The sequence below is a fragment of the Naegleria fowleri genome (assembly GCF_008403515.1).
Source record: "Naegleria fowleri strain ATCC 30894 chromosome Unknown tig31, whole genome shotgun sequence".
In the NCBI taxonomy this organism is placed as follows: Eukaryota; Heterolobosea; class Eutetramitea; order Acrasida; family Naegleriidae; genus Naegleria; species Naegleria fowleri.
In genome coordinates this window covers 35733-57093 of record NW_025407963.1, presented here as the reverse complement: position 1 = coordinate 57093, position 21361 = coordinate 35733, and the positions used below count along the sequence as shown (strand labels likewise).

The 21361-nt window shown below is 36.5% G+C and overlaps 10 protein-coding genes across 10 annotated transcripts; 5 read left to right on the top strand and 5 right to left on the bottom strand.

The window, feature by feature from the left end:
• Positions 1-38: 38 nt before the first annotated feature.
• On the top strand, positions 39-3341 carry FDP41_002944 (uncharacterized protein; the record flags this gene model as incomplete). The annotated part of the gene is made up of 1 exon (XM_044706194.1): positions 39-3341. The coding sequence occupies one exon, from the start codon at positions 39-41 to the stop codon at positions 3339-3341; it is 3303 nt and encodes a 1100-aa protein (XP_044562765.1).
• A 130-nt stretch (positions 3342-3471) lies between these two features.
• On the top strand, positions 3472-3765 carry FDP41_002943 (uncharacterized protein; the record flags this gene model as incomplete). Its single annotated transcript, XM_044706193.1, has 1 exon — positions 3472-3765. The coding sequence occupies one exon, from the start codon at positions 3472-3474 to the stop codon at positions 3763-3765; it is 294 nt and encodes a 97-aa protein (XP_044562764.1).
• A 20-nt stretch (positions 3766-3785) lies between these two features.
• FDP41_002942 (uncharacterized protein) lies at positions 3786-7455 on the top strand (the record flags this gene model as incomplete). The annotated part of the gene is made up of 2 exons (XM_044706192.1): positions 3786-6359; positions 6517-7455. The coding sequence occupies 2 exons, from the start codon at positions 3786-3788 to the stop codon at positions 7453-7455; spliced, it is 3513 nt and encodes a 1170-aa protein (XP_044562763.1).
• Positions 7456-7543: 88 nt separating this feature from the next.
• FDP41_002941 (uncharacterized protein) lies at positions 7544-8206 on the bottom strand (the record flags this gene model as incomplete). The annotated part of the gene is made up of 1 exon (XM_044706191.1): positions 7544-8206. One exon carries the CDS (start codon positions 8204-8206, stop codon positions 7544-7546), a length of 663 nt encoding a protein of 220 aa, XP_044562762.1.
• Positions 8207-8921: 715 nt separating this feature from the next.
• FDP41_002940 (uncharacterized protein) lies at positions 8922-11064 on the bottom strand (the record flags this gene model as incomplete). Its single annotated transcript, XM_044706190.1, has 3 exons — positions 8922-10571; positions 10657-10874; positions 10950-11064. 3 exons carry the CDS (start codon positions 11062-11064, stop codon positions 8922-8924), a joined length of 1983 nt encoding a protein of 660 aa, XP_044562761.1.
• A 47-nt stretch (positions 11065-11111) lies between these two features.
• On the bottom strand, positions 11112-11966 carry FDP41_002939 (uncharacterized protein; the record flags this gene model as incomplete). Its single annotated transcript, XM_044706188.1, has 1 exon — positions 11112-11966. The coding sequence occupies one exon, from the start codon at positions 11964-11966 to the stop codon at positions 11112-11114; it is 855 nt and encodes a 284-aa protein (XP_044562760.1).
• Positions 11967-13918: 1952 nt separating this feature from the next.
• Positions 13919-14701, top strand: FDP41_002938 (uncharacterized protein; the record flags this gene model as incomplete). Its single annotated transcript, XM_044706187.1, has 1 exon — positions 13919-14701. One exon carries the CDS (start codon positions 13919-13921, stop codon positions 14699-14701), a length of 783 nt encoding a protein of 260 aa, XP_044562759.1.
• Positions 14702-15632: 931 nt separating this feature from the next.
• Positions 15633-17134, top strand: FDP41_002937 (uncharacterized protein; the record flags this gene model as incomplete). Its single annotated transcript, XM_044706186.1, has 2 exons — positions 15633-16842; positions 16935-17134. 2 exons carry the CDS (start codon positions 15633-15635, stop codon positions 17132-17134), a joined length of 1410 nt encoding a protein of 469 aa, XP_044562758.1.
• A 44-nt stretch (positions 17135-17178) lies between these two features.
• FDP41_002936 (uncharacterized protein) lies at positions 17179-18981 on the bottom strand (the record flags this gene model as incomplete). Its single annotated transcript, XM_044706185.1, has 1 exon — positions 17179-18981. One exon carries the CDS (start codon positions 18979-18981, stop codon positions 17179-17181), a length of 1803 nt encoding a protein of 600 aa, XP_044562757.1.
• A 453-nt stretch (positions 18982-19434) lies between these two features.
• On the bottom strand, positions 19435-21033 carry FDP41_002935 (uncharacterized protein; the record flags this gene model as incomplete). The annotated part of the gene is made up of 1 exon (XM_044706184.1): positions 19435-21033. The coding sequence occupies one exon, from the start codon at positions 21031-21033 to the stop codon at positions 19435-19437; it is 1599 nt and encodes a 532-aa protein (XP_044562756.1).
• Between the last annotated feature and the right edge of the window lie 328 nt (positions 21034-21361).

The window sequence follows — 21361 nt, the reverse complement described above, 5'->3', positions numbered from 1 at the left end:
TCTCAGAAAATTTGACAGACACAAAAGCACGACACCTCATGCTCCTTACCAAGAATAATGCTGCTCTTTCCGTATTATTTTCTGATTTTGGACAAATAATGTCATACTCCAATTCTGAGGTCATATTCGGCTCATCAAACTTCCAAAATTGCGCTAAAGAACTCCAGATATGTATGGATATTCAACTAATTAAGCAGTGTATGGCCATTGGAAAAATTGTTGTACTGGTGAATTGTGAACAACTCTATGAGAGCTTGTACGATTTATTTAATTTACAGTATATAGAATATGATGAGAATCGCGTTGTTGCAATCTCCTTAGGAACTTACAGCAGAATTTGCTCGGTTCACAAAAACTTCAGAGTCATTGTAATTGTAGATCAGGATGATGCATATACACGATTACCAAAACCACTTCTCAATCGATTTGAAAAGCAAACACTTCACAGAGAGGATTTATTCGACAAGTACTCCTCAGCCAACTTGCGAGCAGTTTTATCAAAACTTCAGAGTTGGGTAAAATCAACCTTTGATGAAGATGAAAGACCATTTGTTAACACTCACAAATCTCTACTCCATTCTTTGGTATTGTCATTGGACTCGAAACAAACAGAAGACACAACGTTGCATGACTTTCTCCTAAGTCAATGCAAGAATTTATTGCTGTGGATCACCACAACTGATGCCATAATTAGAATGTCTTCAAAGAATTTAAGAAATAAGGAGTATGCTAGAATGTATTTCGAACAGCAAGAGCATAGAGATCTCTTTAAATTTTCTCAGTACTTGTTTGAAGCAATGCAGTCACAACAAAAAAGCGGCTTATCGAATCCTCTGATTTTTAATGGATACTTCCAAGTCTGTGTACTGACTTATTCGTCAGTTTCTATGGACTGCAGCTCTCTGATCAGCACTGATCGAGTTGAATATGTAGAGACCTTGAGTTTGAGCGACTTAAAATCAGATATTGGATTATCAGAAAAACTGAAACAATACTTTGAAAAGCCAGTTTCAACGCAAACTGCACAGCATGTATTAATCATTCAGTGTGAGATTGTGAATTTTGATTTGTTAAATCAAACCAAGTTCATGATTCAAAAACAAAGAACATGTTCTGGGATACTCAATACTCAGGGAAAGAATGTGCTTCTAATTGTAAATGTTGTTCCAGGAAAGTCCAACACGACTCAATATTTAATTGAGTTTGACACACCATGGAAGTATGCATTTATAGATGAAATTAGACCTATGCAGCATTCCATCTATGACATTTTAAATAGACCTTTTTCTGAGCAGATACAACTTGCAAATGTTCGACAAATTATTAGCAATAACTTCAGAACCGCATTGGCTCTGTTAAGGAAAACCAACACCAAAATTAATGACATTACTGTACTAATTTCGAGAACCAAAGAACTTCTAGACAACGAAGACTGTTGGAAAGTAATTCAACCAAAAATCATGGAGATTTGTTTTGACTACTTCTCTCAGAATCAGACAAATTATTATTCGACCTTTGTTGCTCAACACATGCAAGAATATTTTCTGGTAGCAAACACTTATTATTCTGCAATCCAATATTGCATTGAGAGAATATTAATCAAATCATTTACATATCTTCTTGCAGAATTGGAGAGAAACAACAATCTGGATTTGTACTTTGAATTTAAGAAGGCAAACAGAACGGATGGAACATCACTTTGGCTTCGACTATTGAGCGATATGAAACGTCCATCCATTACGAACATGTTCACCAAGTATGATCAGGCCAACTCTTCGGCAGAATTACTTCGTTGGAAACCCATAGAAGTGAAAAATGATGGAAACAATAACAGAATATTCAAATGTCGATTCCCATTTTCCTTTGAAGTTTGTAGATATTTACACAGCTTGAGAAGCATTTGTGAGAGCTCACGTTTTGGTGTTACTACAGCACTTCAAAATCATATCAACATGTTGTATCCATTCCTTAATAACTTGCCAAGAGAATTTTCAGAATTCTTTATCTATGACTACATGTGTATGTTTGGAGAACAATGTACAGTTCTAACGAATGAAGTTCAATATGAAATTCTCAAGAAAATGCTCGAGACAGAGCATAACGATTCTAGCGATACAAATAGTCATATTGCCAATGCGCTTTCATTCTACTGGAAGCAAGAACGAAGATTACAGGCTTACTATGTACTCTTTGAGACGTTCCCCAAGTCCGTTCTTCAAAAGAAATTCTTACAAAAGCTCCTTGTTCCTTCATTGAGAGTGACATCCGTTGAGGAAATTGATATATTACTATTCAGCGTGATTTATCATAATTTAGATCCAAGAAAGGTTGAAATTTCATATGATCCTGTTATCACAAAACAACGAAGAATGATTTGGGTAAAAACATTGACTGACATCAAGGGTCCTGTAGAGGTATTAACGAGTTTGATGCGAAATTCTGGATCATCCATGTTAAATAATATTGGATTCATTCATGAGAAATGGAGAAAGCTGCAATTCTACAAGGAGTATCTTCAAGAGATTGCCATTCCTTTGGGAATTGTTAAAGATATATCCATGATTTTGTGGCAAAATATGAAAACCAAACCTCTCTCTTCGATCAATAGTTTGGAATTAATTCTGTACTTCCTTGACTTGGTTAGCAAGATTGGAGATAATCAAAAATCGACCACGATTGACACCAGAAAAGCCAATATTTCACGATTTTTCGAAATGTTTACCTCCAAGTTCCTTATAAGACCCATTGGTAAAGATGATGAGATTGACAAATCATTTTACTCCGTGTTAGTCAGTATTGTGAAAGGAGATAATGAAAAGTTTAAACAGGTCATGAAAAATCCAACTCAAAATCTTAAGGTTAGCATTTTGAAGAAGCTCCTTCTCAACAAACAAACCAAAGTGCTTGTGAATTCCGAGCTGAGAGAAATCGTCAAACAAGAATTGGGAATATCGGCCGTAGCATCGATCAATAGCTCAGCATCTCTCGACCAGAGCACATTTTACAGTTATTTGTGCATCTATGAATCGGTTCTTCAGAGTATTCCTGAGGAGCAAATTTCCAAATTAATTTCCTCTATTTCAGAGTCGATTCTTGATGTCCATACTTGGAAAGATATAATCAAGGAAGTACAATTACTGGCTGTTATTAGAACATCTTTATCCTCATTTGCAGACAGATTAATTGCTGCATCTGAAAAAGGAGAATCCATACGAGCCATCATTGGATCAAACACCATCTACCAACAGTTATTGACTCTTCTCGATAAGCCCAGTTTCAATTTCCTGCGATTGGTACTCCTTCGATTGGTTGTCGAAAGGAAGGGCAGAGTCTTTTACTGAAAACTTTTCGTTCAAAAGTTGCTGAACACATTCCATGGATTTCATTGGTTCTCTATGGATTTAAATACACCGACAGTATTCCACAAAATGTTTTGATACATGTGTTGAATGGACTTGAGGAGATTGGAGCATGCGTCGATATGATTATGAGCTTACGACAGCAGCAAGGGACAGTACCTCAAAAACAGAGTCAATTATCAAGCTCAAATCCTCGCTCGAATCAATCATTCACACAGGACAGCAAATTGATATTCATTCCCTTAAAAAGCTCTGCTACTTGGCAGTTATTGACAAGTGCTACTTGTCGTTCTGTGCTGAAACTTCCATTAAGGAGAGTAGAATTGCCATGTCTGAAGAGGAGTTGATCAGTAGAAATACTATTGACATTACCAAACTTAAAATTATCTACTCAGACATGTCTTAAAGGATGAGAAAGAAGTGTTGATGACCATCAAATTTGCAACCAATGCATTTGACGAGAATAATTTCTTCTATCTCAGTGAGAATACTTCTCTAGAGAATTTGACCCTAGTTCATATTGTACATCATATTTGTTCAATTGCACTTTCAAACTTCTCGTCCGATCAATTCTGGTGGATGCTTTTATTTGAACCTTTATCTATGAAAGACAAGTATTTACCAAGCATCACCGATGACGCCAGAAGTCAAGTCATTAACACAATCAATAATAGTGGTGGCATTATTAACTGGTACAGATGCTCAAAGGGTCATGTCTACTTTATTGATTTATGTGGCCTTCCTTTGGAGCAAGCTCAATGCCCAGAATGTGGACTTCCAATTGGAGGCTCTGATCATGTTCCTCACTATTCCAACGATAAGATCAAACATGAGGAGGATTTGGCACCAACAGGTTATGCTGTTTATGAATACTTTAAAGAAAGAGATTTGAAAGCAACTGTTCGTTCATTATCACCACTTGTCTTCAGAGTGGTCAGACTGATCATACATTCATTGCTCATCACTGGCTCCTCTCTATTCCCAGAAAGGGAAGAGGAGTACAAGGCACTCTTCCACAAATCAATGGATACATCATCCATAACCAATCTTCATGAATATCTATTGTCACATATTAGAAACGATTGGAGTATTATTGTTGAACTATTGGGAGAAAATAATGAAGAGAAGGCAAGCGTATTATTGTTCAATATTTTAGAGCTGTTCAGTTATTCATCAAAACAAATGGAACTCAAGAGAAAATCCAATACAAAACAACCTGGAGTTGCTTCGAGAGATTTGTCTACCAAGTCTGGAAGAAACGCATGGGAAAATCACTTCAATGGTTGTGTGTCTATGGTGGTTGAAAATGCTACAAAGAAGTATCAATTATATTTCAAACAATTAGACAATTTCCAAAAGAGAAGTCATGATCCTGTCACTAATGTATTACTATTCTCACCAGAGTCAACCTCACAGCCAATATTGCCTCTCACAGATCCTATTAGTCAGTTATGGAATATTAAGGTACCGATCACCTATGAACAGTTTAAGCTTGCCTTTATCAATGACAGAGTAGAGCAGAAATATCCAATTTTGAATCTCTTTATTCAGAATGAGCCAATGCTCTACGCCACAAGATACATTCCTCATGTGATCAAGTGGCAAAAATTGATCATGTCCACTTTTTCTCGAAGAATAGATAGACACTATGCAAGAACTCGCACCGTTCGAGACGTGTTATCAGAATTTAATTCTGCAATGGCATTATCTCCAGTCATCTTACAAATGGGTTCAGACAAGAAAGCATCAATTGAAAAATTATTTGAAGGCTGGGCTAAAGCATTTAACCATAGCTGGAAATTTATTGATCGCTACAAGTGCTTGCCTCTTCCTAATTGGTGTAGAAATATTGTCATGACCAAGGATACTCCACTCTCATTTTCTATTCCGGATGAGACGGGTCAAGATGAAGGCATTTGTTCGCTTGCTGTGACACAATTTTTAATTGATAAGCATAATGAAGTGATTGAGAAAGTTGGAAAACTATTCAATAAGAACGTGGAAAACACTCCAATTGAAATTTCGAGCCGTTTCGTCTCCAAACATCATCTCATTGTATTTAACATCGAAGAAGAGTTGGTATCAGTCATTGCAGAATCGAAATTAAATGAACCAACATTGACTTCCAACAATACTAATGGCGACAAGCAAAAATCAAGTGCAAGACACAAATTTGATTATGAAAGAATTGAGCAATTTATTTTGACAAAATACTTGTCAGGAAAACCAAAAATCAAGTTAGAATTGGAAGGGTTCTTATTCTTAAACGAAACAAGATACTCGACTGGTTTTGGAGATCAAATTGGAGGACCTGTGAGCGAACTTAAACGAAAAATCAAGCAAGTGGAAATTCCAACAGATATCAAACAAGCGATCATTCTAGAGATGAGAGCCAACGAAACTAGTTTAGACATAATCCAAGCCTGTTTAAGACAAGTGGAAGAATGTATCTCTTTCTTGCAAGCTATTTCAAGTTCTAATAATTTGGAAGATGTGGAAAAGATGTCCATCACAGATTATTTACATAATATTTTACTTGTTGATCCATCCACCACATCCAATCAACCATTATGTAATATTTCCAATATCATGATTCATGTGAAGTTGTGTCACTTGTTGTCATTATGGCAATTATTAGAGAATGAGCTTTCACCAGGATCTACAATTGAATCCTCCATCATTTCAAACAGGTACAAGCGTGCCATACCGTCATCTCTTCTCAACCATTTGAAAGAATTCAAAGAAAAACTCTCACTTACTGATCTTTCAATCTTGACATGCTCCATCAAGGAATTATTACTCTCATACTTTACCAATGAAACGTTAGATTCAGAGATTCCTCTCAAGCAAATGCTAGAAATCACTCCTGCTGTGGAGAACATGGCACAAGTTTCCAAACAAACAGACAATGCTGACAGCAACAGTGGAGGTAAAAAGCTTGGAGATTTCAAGTGGTTACAGTTACTATCTGATGAATTGAAAACAGCACACTTGTTTGAGGTTTATTGTCAACTTACTAACAGTTCGCAATAAAGGTGTGGAATGAGTTTTTGGAGTTTTGATCGAATTGAAAAAAATGATTTCTCAGCAACACGGTGAAGAAGAACATACCATCATGGATCTCATTGATTTTGAATCGAACAACAAGACTCATTAGGACTTTCTTTTAACCATATTGACAAAGAAAATCAGAATTCAATCGTTACACGTCACTTCCTCATTGTCATTTGATTTTACGGCTCCTTTTGATGTGGCCATCTCGTATAATTGTAATTGTATTTTGATCAATGATCAAGGCACACAGACTATTGAAGTTTTTGATTTGAAAACTCGGAAACACACAAATTCTCTTTCTGTGGAAAACTTTTTTCCAAATTATTTGTGCATTGAAGAAAATTATGATGGACATGGGCGTGATGCATTGTTGATCGGTCGTGAAAAGCCAACTGTTCCAACCATGACCTACAGTGTTTGTAAGATAGACCTTCATGAATTTCTTTCGAATGGAGATCTTTCAATTCCCTTCATTTGGGAAAACAAGTTATTTACAAGAGCACCTTTAGGAATGTGTATTGTGACTAAGGCACAGCGAGAGTTAGTCGTGTGTGATCCGGGAAATTGTTTTTTAAGAGTTTTAAATTTAAAGACAGGAGAGTTGACCAGAAACATTGAAATTGGTCTTGAGCCATGTGATGTTTGTGTTGTATCCGATGAGGAGTTGGTCGTATCATGGGCCTACTCCAAAGCTGTTGTGAAAGTGATAGCAAAAAAGAATTCAGAGGCAGCAGATCTTTACCTCTTGTGTGGAGATCGCTCAAGATTAGAGCACTTTGTGGAAGCTTATTCGGTTATTTTTGACTCACAAAATAACCAATTCATTGTTTCTGATCCAGAATTTAACACTTCAAACTATTCGAAAGACCCTAAAGGAATGCTTCAACTGTTCTCACGTCAGAGAAGACCTGTTAAAGAATATGGAAATTCATCGAGCAGAGATAGCTTACTGAAATTCCCTAAAGGACTCTGTTTGCATAGGGAAACACACGAACTATTTGTGTGTGATTTCGGTGACGCTCATGTCCTCATTATTGAATAAGAAAGAATTCGTGTAAAATAAATTAATAAATTAAATTAAAGTATGGCTCATTCGATAATTTCGAAATTTAATTCTGTATCAATGATGGCTAATCCAATTTCTTTGAGGGGGAAGCTTTTTTAACTGCATTCACAAACCAATAAACAACATAATGCATGAAAATGGCAAGAGTGGTGGCGAAAACATAGAATATGGTGAATTCAACAACTCCCCAAGCTTGCATAAATGGGTAAGGAAAAGTGCCTTTCAGATAGCGTGTCAAACCTGTGAGAGACAAGTAAATGACAGGAACAACACAAATCAAATAAAACTTTCGTGTCCAAAAACCATCAAGTAAATCAGTTCGCGATCGAACCACTATCATTTCAATTAACACAATGACCAGAGGTAGAGTGTGATGAATATGATTCAATCCATCTGGATAATAAAATCCTTTGGGCACCATATTCTCAGGATTTAACAAATAGATCGACCAAAATAAAATTACAGTAGCGACCGACATGATAAAAGTCAAATGAAAGAAATCACTCAACAAGGATCTCAACGTTTTGGAAAATGATGATCCCGACCTAACCAAATCCTCCACAACACATGCCAAAAAGTACACAACCAATGCACAAGCAGTCCACAATGTAAACATTTTTGCAATACCTGCCAAAGAAAGCATGCCAATGAGGTGCGTCCAATAAAATCCGAAGAGAATCGCTCCAGCGGAGGCAGCATGAAAACTCACTAAAAGCAATCGCAGCATTTTTTTTTGATGATGAAAAATGATCGCACTACGGTTCAAAAAGGGAGTTTGAAAAATTGTTGAAAGTTGTTGACATATTCACAACCAACCAGCTACTTTTCAATAATGAATTGCATTGTTTTTACCGATGGAAGGTCTCAAAACAAGTCAGTTGCCTTATTCCATGTTAAAACACAATGAATCCGTTTCAATTCGCTGTCCATTTATCTTTTATCCAACTAAGGTAATTCGCCAAACATTGTTGCTTTGATTCGACAAAAGTTGTTCCTTTCATAAGGTTGTTGCAATGAAGATTTGCATATATTTTCCATCACACCCAAAAAAAAAATTTAATATTGGAACCTTCATGAACTGCAAACTTTCAAAATTCATCCTCTCTTTCCTTCTTTTGGCATTTCTTCTTCTTTGTGTCTATTCAAATGGTGTTGCCATCTCAAAGGCACAACGTTTGAGCATTCGTTGTACAGCTCTATGTGCTCGTTATTGGCGTTGTCGAACCCAAAGAATCTATTTTGGCAATCGTAGTGAGAAATTAGTCTATTTAGAATCACAGCCTGCAGTGTAAATATAAATGTGGAAAAAACTTAAAGATGTGTGAATAAAGATCTCATATTGATTCCATCAAACAATATATTCGCTATCAGTTAAATCTTGGAGATTAATTTGAAGACTGAGGAGATGATCTTTCGCGGTAGTAGTAGTGGTGGTAGTATCATTAATGTTCACACAATGAATAAGGTCTCTCAATGATTTCATAAATTCTCTCACACTCGGTATTTTCTTCTTCAATCATGTACTTTCTTCCTTCCATCAATTCGAGTCGACAATCACGAGCTTCTTCCAACGTCATGTGAGGCAAAAAATCCAAAATGTGCCTATAAATAATCTCCAATGGCAAAATCTTGCACAACACCATACATCGATTCAATAAAAAGTCCAATCTCTGAACATCAATATCATTTGTGGAAATGATGGGCTTTTTGGGATTAATCAAGAAAAACACTAAAATCTTTCGAATGGCAGGACGAGTGGGATCGAGAGGGAAAAAGTGTTTCACACGATGCTGAAAAATGTTTGGAAATGCAATGCATCGATCTTGTTTTGTTTCAACACTTCCCAATAATTCAAAGGAAAGTGTGCCCTCTGGAGCTCCATAATCTCTCAGTTCACGATCTGTTAAGTTTTGACGAAAATCCAAAAAACTTTCTTTCACATTTTCCGAGTGATAGTAATAAATTCCAGTGGCAACAATATTCTCATCCAATCCTTCTGTGTGCCAAGTGCCTCCAGGATAATAGGGTTTGTCAGGATGGACCACTATTGTGGCTGCTTTGACAATGACTTGAAAGCGATCAAAGGTAACGTCACAAGGACTGTAATGAATACTGTAATGCTGTTCCCACATGGGTACGAAATAACGCATCACTTTGCAAATGACATTTGCCAAATTCTTTTGTTTCACTTCACAAATATTGTTAATGTAGGATTCATAGGTAATGTCAAAGTCAATTTCTGCTGAGTGTTGATTTTGTTTCTCAGCTTGATCCTTGATTGAATCTGATTCATGTTGGGAGTTCTGTTGCACAAAATGAGTGGTGTTCTGTGTACGTTGCTTTTTGAACCAAGTGGGTATCCACAAAATGTCTGGATTTGATTCGAGAATAAATGGAGAATCTTCTTTGAGCACACTATGTGCGTAGTGATAACAATAAAGGGATGGGTGAATTAAATCCAATACTTGATTGTTACTTCCAGGATGATAATCTTTTTTTGATTCGTCTACATTTTCTAACTTGGAAATTTCTTGTCTTAATTCTTCTCTCAATTCGAGTGGAATTAAGTGGTCCTTGACAAGACAAACGTCTTTTTCGACCGAATCCTTATTCGTACAACAATGACTGCAAGGACATGAACAATCATTGCCATAGTCACACTCATCATCAGATTTTTTGTGGCTCTTCTTTTTAGTGCAATGACCACAACAAGTGACAAGTCCCAAAAAATCATTTCTTAAATCTTCTAGAATTTTGAATGCCACTTCCACGCTCGCTTCTGATATTCTCATGGTATCACTCAGACATTCTTGTTTCCATTTTTCACACAAGAGTAGATATTTATGAATCCAATCTTTCTTATTTTTCACTTGTTCGACTATCCATTCAACATCCATGGAAGAAATTTGAAACTTTTTAAAATCCGAACGAGAGGGTAACTCAATTGGCGAATTTGAACTTTTGGAATCCTTGTCGTCATCATCGCTGTCATGTGAAATTTTTCTCTTCTTTGTTTCTGATGTTTTTGAGAGAATTTCCTCACACTCGTGATAATTCAATTTCTTTGCAAGATCTAGAGCCGTTTCTTCATTCTTTTCATTCAATTGCATTCCGTCATCAGATGGTCAATATCATCATAACCATTTTTATAAACAATAAAAAATCACGAATACCTACATGATTTTCAATGTCGGGATCAATATCTTCCAATTCCCACAAGAGAGAAACAATATTTGGATGGTTTGCTTCAACGGCCGCATGAAGGGCTGTTTCCACACGTTGTGTCGTGTCGTTGTTTTCATTGAAAATATTTTCAAAATTAACATCGGCTCCTTCATCAATCAAGAATTTTACAATTTCAAAGTGTCCTCTAAACAAGCCCAGTAAAGAGCATTCTAATTTCGAATGATCGTGTCATTATGGACATTCAATGGTTGATGATCAATTCCATATATACATATAACATACACCACCGCCTTTGCTACATTCATCATCAATTGTGAAAGGACGAAACAACTTGCGGGCCAGAGGCAAATCTCCACTTTTGCATGCTTGAATGAATTCGTCTGCGTCGCTGGTTGACATTTTTTCTTAAATAATTATGGAATATGAGTTTCTAAAAATCTCGAATTTCAAAATTTGAACTCTTCTTCCAAGTTGTCCTTCTCATCTTCCTCTTCCATATAGTAATCACAATCTTCATCACAAAAAGATAGAAATACCAGCTCTTCATGCATCCTGAAAAGTATTCCATTCAATGATGGTGTGCTGTTGTCACGAATAAAATTTAAAGCTCTGAAATGATCATGTAAATCCTCGAATTGAAGTTTCATGTTCGACAATGGTTTACCACCTAAATGCAAAATATAACCACAATGAAAATGCTTTTCTGAAACGATGTTGTCACTAAGCATTAAGAATTTAGCAATTTCATATGTGAGATTTGACACCTCAACAACTGCGTTTTCTGAAACTTGTTGTAGCAAAGATAATGCTCCAGGAGTAAAATTTGTATCTGCTCTATAGTCTTTAGCAATTCCTCTAACTACTCTCTGGAAAAGAAGCTTAGGATTCACCATATCTCTCCGTGACTTGAAGGGCTGACGAATCTTTCGTTTCTTCATTTCCATAACATTCGTGGTGTCTTCAAGATGATCTATTATTGAAAATTTTCTCTTCTTATTTTCACACTCTTCATTCAAACTTGTTCTATTTCCAAGAGTGATCTTGTGATGATAAGTCATGCTATACATGAGTTCTTTCATTTCTACTTTCTCCGTCAACGACAGCGCACACTCAATAATTTTGTAAGCTTGTTCATCGAAATAAGGATCACCACTCTTGGGCAAGTCATTGGCTTTCCCGATCATTTGTTTGATAAATTCTTCCTGCAAAAACTCTTCTTCGTCACACTCATCACTTTCTGAATCGAACATGTTACGTGTCATATCGTCATGTGGTATCGAGAGGGATGTTCGATGTTTCATGTTGTTCGTGTGTAGGGAATTAGAAAGATTGTTGAAGAAGTCGATGGTCCTCCTATTCAAATGTTCCTGAACAAATTGAGATCCAAACTTTTTTTTCAAATAATTCAAATATTTCTTGACAACAAGTGTCATCTGGATGATTTTTAACGATATGATGAGACAAAGATAGTGGAGACATGGAAAATATTGGTTGATCGTAGGAAAGGGTTTGCATTGAACTCGAGAAGCAAGCATTGAACCATTTCGAACTGTTTCATTCGCACTGCATAGTGCAAAATTGTGAAGCCTAATACATCAACTTTTGAGGTCATGGAATAAGCAGAGACAATAGGACTATTATGTCTCTCTTCCTCTCCTTCATAAAATTGCAAGTCAATATTCCATTCAATATTGAGTTGGGAATGGTTGGATTCTGAGTGTCGCTATTGAGAAAACAATGAATCGACGGGATTGGACATTTTTAGTGACTTCTGACCAAGGCACCATTTCACTACATCCATATTGTTTGTCCATACTGCAAGAAATTGAAGAGTAAAGCCATTTGAAATTCTAGGAATAAAATCAAGACCTGTTCTGTCGAAATTTCTGTTTTGGAGGCCATCATATAATAACATACTACAAACAGGAATTCCTACCTCACTTAGCAGTTGCATTATCCAAAGAGCAGTATTCATTCTGTGTTCCATAGCCATAATAAAATATTGACGAGGAATTATTATACTATTAAAAGCATCCATTTCGATCCAATGATTGCATACAGAGCAATCCATGAGTGAGTCATCTTTCAAAAACTCCACCATTTTCATATTTAGTAACTGCTTTTCAATTTGTTGTGTATTTACTACTTCGTATGTTGTTGGATGATCTCGTATTTCCTCTAACATGGGCTGAAACATTCTCAGAAAATAATGTTGTATCGATGGAGCAACTCGCTTACTTCCGAAATGTCGCAATGCATCACCACAAAGAGCGATGAAGAGTAAGAATATCAATAACTTATTGTCCGAATAATATGGGCTCGAGAATAGATTACAATCCATCGGTTAACAACTCCAACAAATCTTCTTGTATCGCTCTCTTCCATATTGTAATCATCAATTTCTTTGTTGATAAATTTAAAAGTATTCTCTCTCCTAGTCCGATACAGCAAATCGTGTAGCCAACAATGAAGTTCATTTTCTTGCAGTTGTGCACCAATTAATTCTCTCCAAAATGTACGATCCTCTCCATCGGTGAGCTCGTACCATGCCTTGCAAACATGTCGGAATGATAACACACTTTGCGAAAGTGGAAATGGATCTTAGTGCTTTTGTAAGGGTTTGCTATTTTGCTATTCGTAAACCTTCTAATAGCTCACTATTGGAGGACATCAAGTTGTTGATTTTTTTCAGTCTTATCCTTATTTCTTTCCCTTGATTTTTCAATATAGGGATTCTCATTAAGGCTCTCAATAATATCCAAAGTTTACTACAATATGCAAGATATTGCTTTAACTCTTGAACGGATGAAATTATGTTATCCAAAGGACTTCAATACTAGCAATACTGAAAAGTTTTTGGATAATGATTGTGCATGTGAAAATTTGTTGGAAAAACTCAAATTGTTGTTATTTTATCAACAAGAATTTGTGAAACAGTTATAATTGAGATTAGAAGACTATAAGGATTATTTTATTTGTGTTTAAAACAAAGTAAACTTTCATTTCAATCTTTTCTTCGTCTCACGGACAGGGTAGTTGAAACTTCTGAGTGAACATTAATGTTGAGAGCATGGAAAATCTGCGATAAGGCCCCATCAAACCACCAGCGAAAAAGTCATTCCAAGATACGATTGGTGGGAAAAGTATGACTTCTTTTGGTATGTCATTAAAATTCCAAATTAGTTCCTGACTGTCAAAACACCTCGTCCAAATTTATTTGGGGATTTTGATTCGTTTTTCATCGTCTAAAAAAATGAATCCCTTTGAATTAACCATCTCTTCCAACAATTCATCATCACCAACCACGAATTCAACAACGAGCTCATGTCCCGAAGTGGACCCTTCTGGTCTTCAATACATTAAATGGATTTATATTATTTTCGGAGAATGTGTTCATTCGAGTTGGGAACAAGCTTCATTCTATGTAGGAATGGCTAGCCTATTCTTTTGGATGATTGCATTATTTCCTCAAATTATTGCAAATTTTAGAAATAAGAGTGCCTCTTCTTTGGCTCTTGGATATTTAATACAATCGACGATTGGAGATTCTTGCAATTTTCTTGCTTGTATTTTGTCGGGACAATTAATGACACAAATATTCGTAGCTGGATATTTTGTTTTAATTGATATCGTTGTGATTGGACAATACTTTTTCTACAAGTTGAGGAATGCGAAAATTTTCCAAAAAAAGAAAAAATTATCGGATGCAGTCACGAAAAAATCGAATGACTTGGAAATGGATCATGTATACTTTCACGAGGATCATGAACAACTCGCCTCAGTTCAAAGAAACAGCGTTGATGAAGATAATTTTATCATGCATGACGATGAACAGTTTCATGATGACCAAAATCATCATGTTTCATTACTTCCAAATAATTCTTCTCTGCAAACAGCAACCACAAAACTGAAAACATCTTCATGGGCTGTTCTTTTATCTATTGTGATTTTTATTTCAATTTGTATCCTTTTCAATAATTACCAAATTATGGAAAGTGAAATTCTCCCCATTGCAGAAAAAAAGATCTTTCAATAATGGACGACGATTGTTGAGCGTTTACGATGATGATGACAACAACTCTCCTTCGATGCCAAAACATAATGATTTTGTTTTTCCACCAAAGAATGCCTTATCCATCATTGGTTTCATCATTGGTTGTATTTGCTCCGTCATGTATATTGGTTCTCGATTTCCTCAACTCTACAAAAACTACAAAGTAAGTAGTGTGCCCATATCCAAAGTCTTTCCATGATCCTAACATTCATGTTTTCATTGAACCACCCCAAATATTGCTAGTCCAAAGACACAGAAGGTCTTCTCGAATTTTCTTTTTCCTCGCCATCTCTGGCAATATCTGTTATGCTACCTCCATTTGGTTATTCTCTATCGATGGTCAATACCTTATTACGAGAATTCCATGGCTTTTAGAGACTCATGTCAATGTGGTGCTAGATTCAATTATTCTCACACAAATATTCTACTATCATAGACATAGAAAAGGTGCAATCATCCTTAATAATAGTGAGGATCAAAAACATCACGAAGACAATGAGGATCTCCATTCAAAGGATTCCCACAGCAATGATTCACACTCTGTGACCGAATCTGCCACTCGATCCTCTTTAGATTCTTCTGAATTGAAACTCATTCCTGTCTCTAATACTAATTGATTCATAACAGTTTCTGACGGAATGTCAACATAAAAGATTTACCTTTTGAACATTCATTGATTTAGCGATACAGCAATAATAGTCATTTCGTGGCGTTCCTTTGTTGAGTCACGAAATTAGAGTATGATTTCGCAAACAAATGACAAAGAAAGAATAATTGAGAAATGATTCAAGAAGGTAATAACATTGACCTTCCCTTCACATCCTTCGAATATTCACCCAGTCAAAACAACCAAACCAGTATTTGAAGGTGGACGAAGTTTCAAACTCAAGTTCCTAGTTCCCCATCAAAAAAAATGCCATTGACTTCCAACATCAACCAACACCATCACTATCATCATCAACTTCCAGATGAGCTCTGGATTGACATTTTCATGTATCTCACTGATTCTCTTTCCTCCATCTTTATCCATGTTCCACTCACTTGCAAGAGATTCTTCCGAATTATTTATCATATGGATGATAATTTTAAACAATTCATACCTTCCAATCATCATCAAGCCTTCGATCATCATCAAGTGTCTTCTTCCCAGACCACCACAACCACCACCACTACCAATAACAGTCTGGTTTCAAAAGTGGAACGCATATTCTTAAACACTTTCTTCAGAAAAGGATCGACCTCCACAAGCACCATCACGACAGATCATTCTGTTCTTCCGAGGAGGAGTGAGGAGGAGGAGGATCATCACCAACATTCTGAAATAGCATCCACCGCTCTACTCCATCACGATGAATGGTTCGTTGATTCGGATACAACTCGAGTGAATGAACCCTTGTACAAGTTATTACTTGAGTTGTATAGTTTGAATAATTTTGATCAGAATGATGAACACTCGACAACAACATTTTCAAATAATACTCATGCCAACAACATGAAACAACAATATAGATCTTACAGAACTTGTTTTGAAATTTTCAAATTATTTGGTTTTACAATGAATAATTTATTTCGAAAAGAGTTGTGTTACAGCGGAACCATGATCACCAATTTGGAGGCTTACAAAAATACAAAGACTGCCTCTCCTTCGATGCAAGAATCTCTTCCAAGTGGAAATACAGTAGTAATGACAGAAAATTTTGGTTCCTCCTCAGCGGGTGTGAATGTAGTGAATCGACCCATGATGTACAATTCAGGAATTCATTATTTTGAATTTATTGTACATAAGAGTGGACAGTATGACAATTTCTTGATTGGAATTGTGTTAACTGAGAGATTGAACATTGAGAATTGTAAACAGGTATCGGGAGAAAAGCTTGAAGATCGGTTTAATGTTGATGCAGAATATAGTTTTCAGTTCAGAGATTATCTTGGATCGTTAAACAGTTTTAGTATTGCAATTTATGAAGAAGGAAATTGTGTTTATCACAAATCTCACTCAATATATAATTGTAATCAAAAGAAACAGTATTGTACTGTCGAGGATGAGAATATTGTGAAAGCTAATGGATATGTTATTGGTGTTTATTTGGATACGAAAAATTACAAAATTGCATTTGCGAAAAGTGAGTAGTTGTTTGTGACATTATTGTTCCATGACACACATTCAATTACTGCTTACGAAAACATTACATCCATACCTTAAACCACACACAAGATGGAGCATTTGTTTCATCGATGGATTTTTCTCAGAAAATGATTGATCATCCAAGGTATGAGGCAGGTCAGCTTGCTTTTTATCCTGCCTTATCTATGGGACAAACAAACGATGCTTGTACCTTTTCTACCAAGATGTCTCTTCAGAAATGTAGTGCCATCAGACGTGCTGTCAAAGAACTCGTATTCGAAAAAAAGTAACCAAAAAATTATGTCAAATTCATTTTCACGTTTGCAAACAACTTTTATTTCTTTTTATTTTGTAAAATATCAAGCTTGTCCTTTGCTTTTTGTTGAGAAATACTTAATTCTCCGTGCGACTTGATAGTGAGATCGTGCAGTTTCAATAACTTTTCAGGCACTTCTTGCTCAGCCTCCTCAAGTACCTTGATGAGTGGTGCACACAACTGAACATCATCAGGAGTGAAAAACGAAACAGAATTTCCTTCTTTGCCTGCCCGTCCAGTTCTACCAATTCTGTGAATATAGGAATCAATATCGTGAGGCATATCATAATTAATGACAAATCTCACATTCTCAATGTCCAAACCTCTTGCAGCAACATCGGTCGCAACTAAAATCGGAGTGTCTCCACTTCTAAATTCATTCAAAACCCACTCTCTTTCCTCTTGCTTTCGTTCTCCGTGAATACTTAGTGAGGGCCAACCTGATTCTCTTAATTTTTGTGTCACAAAGTCAGTACGTTTCTTGGTTTTGCAAAAAATTAAGGTTCTACAATCCTCAGGATTCTTGATAAGTTTGTCCAACATGTCAATTAGTCTTGCCATCTTGTCGCTATCTTGAATAAACATAAAGGATTGCTTAACATTGTGATTGGCACTGGTCTCTATCGATCCAATATTTACAATAAAGTGTGGCTCGGTTTTGCTTACGTAAGACATGGCCATGGACTGAACAGCACGATTCCAAGTTGCGCTGAAAAATAGAGTTTGTCGTTCTGGAGTAATTTGAGATGCAATTTGAGAAATTTGAGGATTGAAACCCATATCCAACATTCGGTCTGCTTCGTCCAATACTAAATATGAGCATCGTTTCATGTTAGTAATACCAGCTTGTAAAAAATCAAGAAGTCTTCCTGGAGTTGCGATAACAATTTCTGGTTTTGCTCGGCATTCCTTGATTTGATTTTTTCTGACTTCTCCTCCGTATAAACAAGCAATCTTGATTGGTTTGCTTTCCGATTGGCTTGCATTACAAAATTTTTCACATTCCTTGTGAATTTGTATGGCTAACTCTCGAGTTGGTGTCAAAATGACCATGACCGGTCCTTCTCCCTTCTTTAGCTCTTTTTGAGCCAACACATGCATTAAACCTGGCAATACAAATGCCAACGTTTTACCACTGCCAGTTTCGGCCAAACCAATCATGTCATAACCTTGCAAAACAATTGGCCATGTTTGTTTCTGAATAGCTGTTGGTTCTTTGAATTGCATTTCTTGGATTTGCTTTTGAATAAAAGATGGAAAATTGAGTTGTGAAAAGAGTAAAACTGGCTTTGGGATTGGAGTTCCTTTACGAGAGCAGAAAACTTTGATGTCTTCTTTTGCTCGTACCTCGGACTCGTTTTTCATGGCTTTGACACTCGGATGTTCCACATATAAATTCTTGACAATGTCCATCTTTTCAAATTCTTTTGGAGTTTCCAGTTCAAAATTGTAAAAGTTATTCAACAAGTCATCCTTCTTGCTCATTTTGACTTTATCGGAATCTCTTAGGTGTGCAAGAAACTCTTCATCTTGTTCCACAACGACATTTTGAGTTTTTTCGTTATTTAAATTCCCATTTGACTGATCTTCTTTCTGGAAGAGAAGAATTTTCTTTCGTGGAGGTTCGGAAGTACAATCATTCTTTGCCTGTTTTTTGTTAATATCATTAGAGGTGCGTCGTTCGGAGGAAGAGTTATTTTTCTGCTCTGTTTTGCTATCGCGGCTTGTTGCTGAGTTGTTGTTTGTAGATGATTCCGATGATGAATTTTTGTTGTTGTTGGCTGATGATGACTTGAGCTTGTCAGCAAGTTTTCGTTTCATTTTTTTTTTTTGAATTTCCTTTTTTATTGGAATAGAGCGATTTTATGAGGAAGTGATTTTGGAAGCTGTCAGACAAAATGGCAATGCACTTAGGTTTGCCGGTCTTCCCATTGTGTCCTTTCGATAAGATCATGTTATTATCTGACAAGGAACTCATTCTGTCAGCAGTGAAGAACAAAGGATTCGCATTACATTTTGCAAATGAAAACTTTCAAAAAAAGGTGAAGAACTTGAGATGGAAGCTCTAAAATGCAATGGTTATGTTTTTGAAGATAGTGACGAATGTTATCAAGCTAGAATGTATCATTGCTATCATAACCCTTATTTTGGAAATGATTATTAATTGTTTTTAGTTTGGCTGAAATTGAATTCGAATTTGTAAAAGGTCAGTATTGAATGTCTTCAATTTTTATTCATCTTGATATTGTACTTTCCACTGGGAAACAGTGTTTTTCACATGATTTGGTCGTCTCCAATGAAATCACCCAGAGAGGGATCAGAATGGACATTTCCACTAATGTTTGGCGATGATGATTGATCACTATCCACTGGTGTCCAATTGGCATCATCAGAAAGGTTCAGATAAGACGAATGGTCATGCATAGAGTGATCGAATGAAACAGAAGAAGGAGTCGCTTCATTGCTGTTACCATTTGCAGTGATTGCTTCCATTAATAATTGGACAAGTACTTGTTTTAACATGGCATTCACATCCAATGTTGACGACAATGAAGAAGCATCAATAGTGGTATCAGAAGAACAAGATAGGTGACCAGAGATCAAAAAAGTTGGAAAGAGGTTTTGGTTGTTCTGAATCAACAAGTGTTCATGCGTTGGGGGAGTTGATTCTTGAATCTGTGTGTCGGTGGCTCGATCTGGTTGTACAAATGAAACTTTATACGTGGAAGAATTGTTTGCCATGCTGGTATTAGAGATTATGGGAAAGGTATTCATCAAGGTTTGATTGTTCCACCCACAATTACCTTCATGAATCATGAAATTGTTGTTGTTGGAGTGGTGGTTATTGATATTATACAATTCCAATTCAGAGAGGTTTTTGTGGTGAGAAAAGGAATGAACAGAACAAGCGCTTGAAGAAGAAGTATTGTTGTTGTTGGTTACATCCACTTCTCCAGCATACCATTGCTGGACTTGATTCAGTGGGTGTACTCGGAATGGTTGTTGTTGTAGTTGAGGTAATGGTTGTGGTTGCATTTGTTGAGAGGTATTAGGAAACAGATCAAAAGTGGAGGATGGTGGTTGTTGTTCTTGTAAAGAGGTAAAAGGAGAAAGAAGTGCGAAACTGTCATCATGGTTTTCATTGGTCGATGGGACTTGTATTGATGGCTGATTTGTTTCTTGCATGTCAGGAACATGAGACAGTCGCTTAATGATGCTCAAATATTCTGTCAATGACACTTGTTGAGACATGAAAGGTAATAATGGACACTCTTGGTTGGAGCTATCATGACCACGACTGCAAGTCATCTTGTCCAAACATTTTGAAGATGAAACACCACATCGCGATTGCTCGCCTCTCACCTTGTAGTTGCACTCACTGCGGAGTGGTGGTGTGGATGAGTTTGAATTCATCTGATCCAAAGATGAATGCATCTCCTCTGTTTGATTCAATTTTCTCTTCTTCTTTTGTGAAATCTCTTGATCAGGGCAACCATCCACAACAGAGGAGATCAACGAGGAAGAAGAAGTTGTTGTGGTTGGTTCAGAGGATTCCATCCGTTTTGGACAATAAAATCTCTTCATCAAGCTTTTGGCTTTTTCTTTATCCAAAGAGGAATGAATAGAGGTGGAAAGGATGTCAAATTTGAGAAGTGGAACTTCTAGTGGAGCTGAAGGGACATGATCATCACCAGAAGTGCTCTTCAGATCCAGTTCGAAATAATTCTTTTTGAAATCAAGAATGTCGAGTTGCTTTCGAAGTTTTCTTGGTTGACGGTTCTTACTGACAGCAGCAAGTTCGTTCTTCTTCTTGTTGCTGCTGGTGGTGTGATTCTTCTTCTTTAACGTGTCCATGGATTGCTGATTTGGCATTTGACAGAAGGCAGTGATTGGGTTGTGAAGCACTTTTCTCGAGTTTGAAATGCACTCAGAAATTCATTCCTCAATCGCATTTATAGTTTTCTTCCTAACATCAAGTGGCATTTGACAGCAGGTAGCCTATCTTCGTTGGCCCAAAATCGAAAACCACACCTGTGAAAACTCTCTTTCAAGTAAAGAAACCAAATCGTTTGATAGGCCGCCCACGCGCATGAACTGGACTCAAGCCACACATTTGGGCAGGGTAGTTCCATTGGAGATTGGTTTGACCAAAGAACTGGATTCCCTATCTCATTCTTTAGCCGAAAAAGTTTCTCAAAAA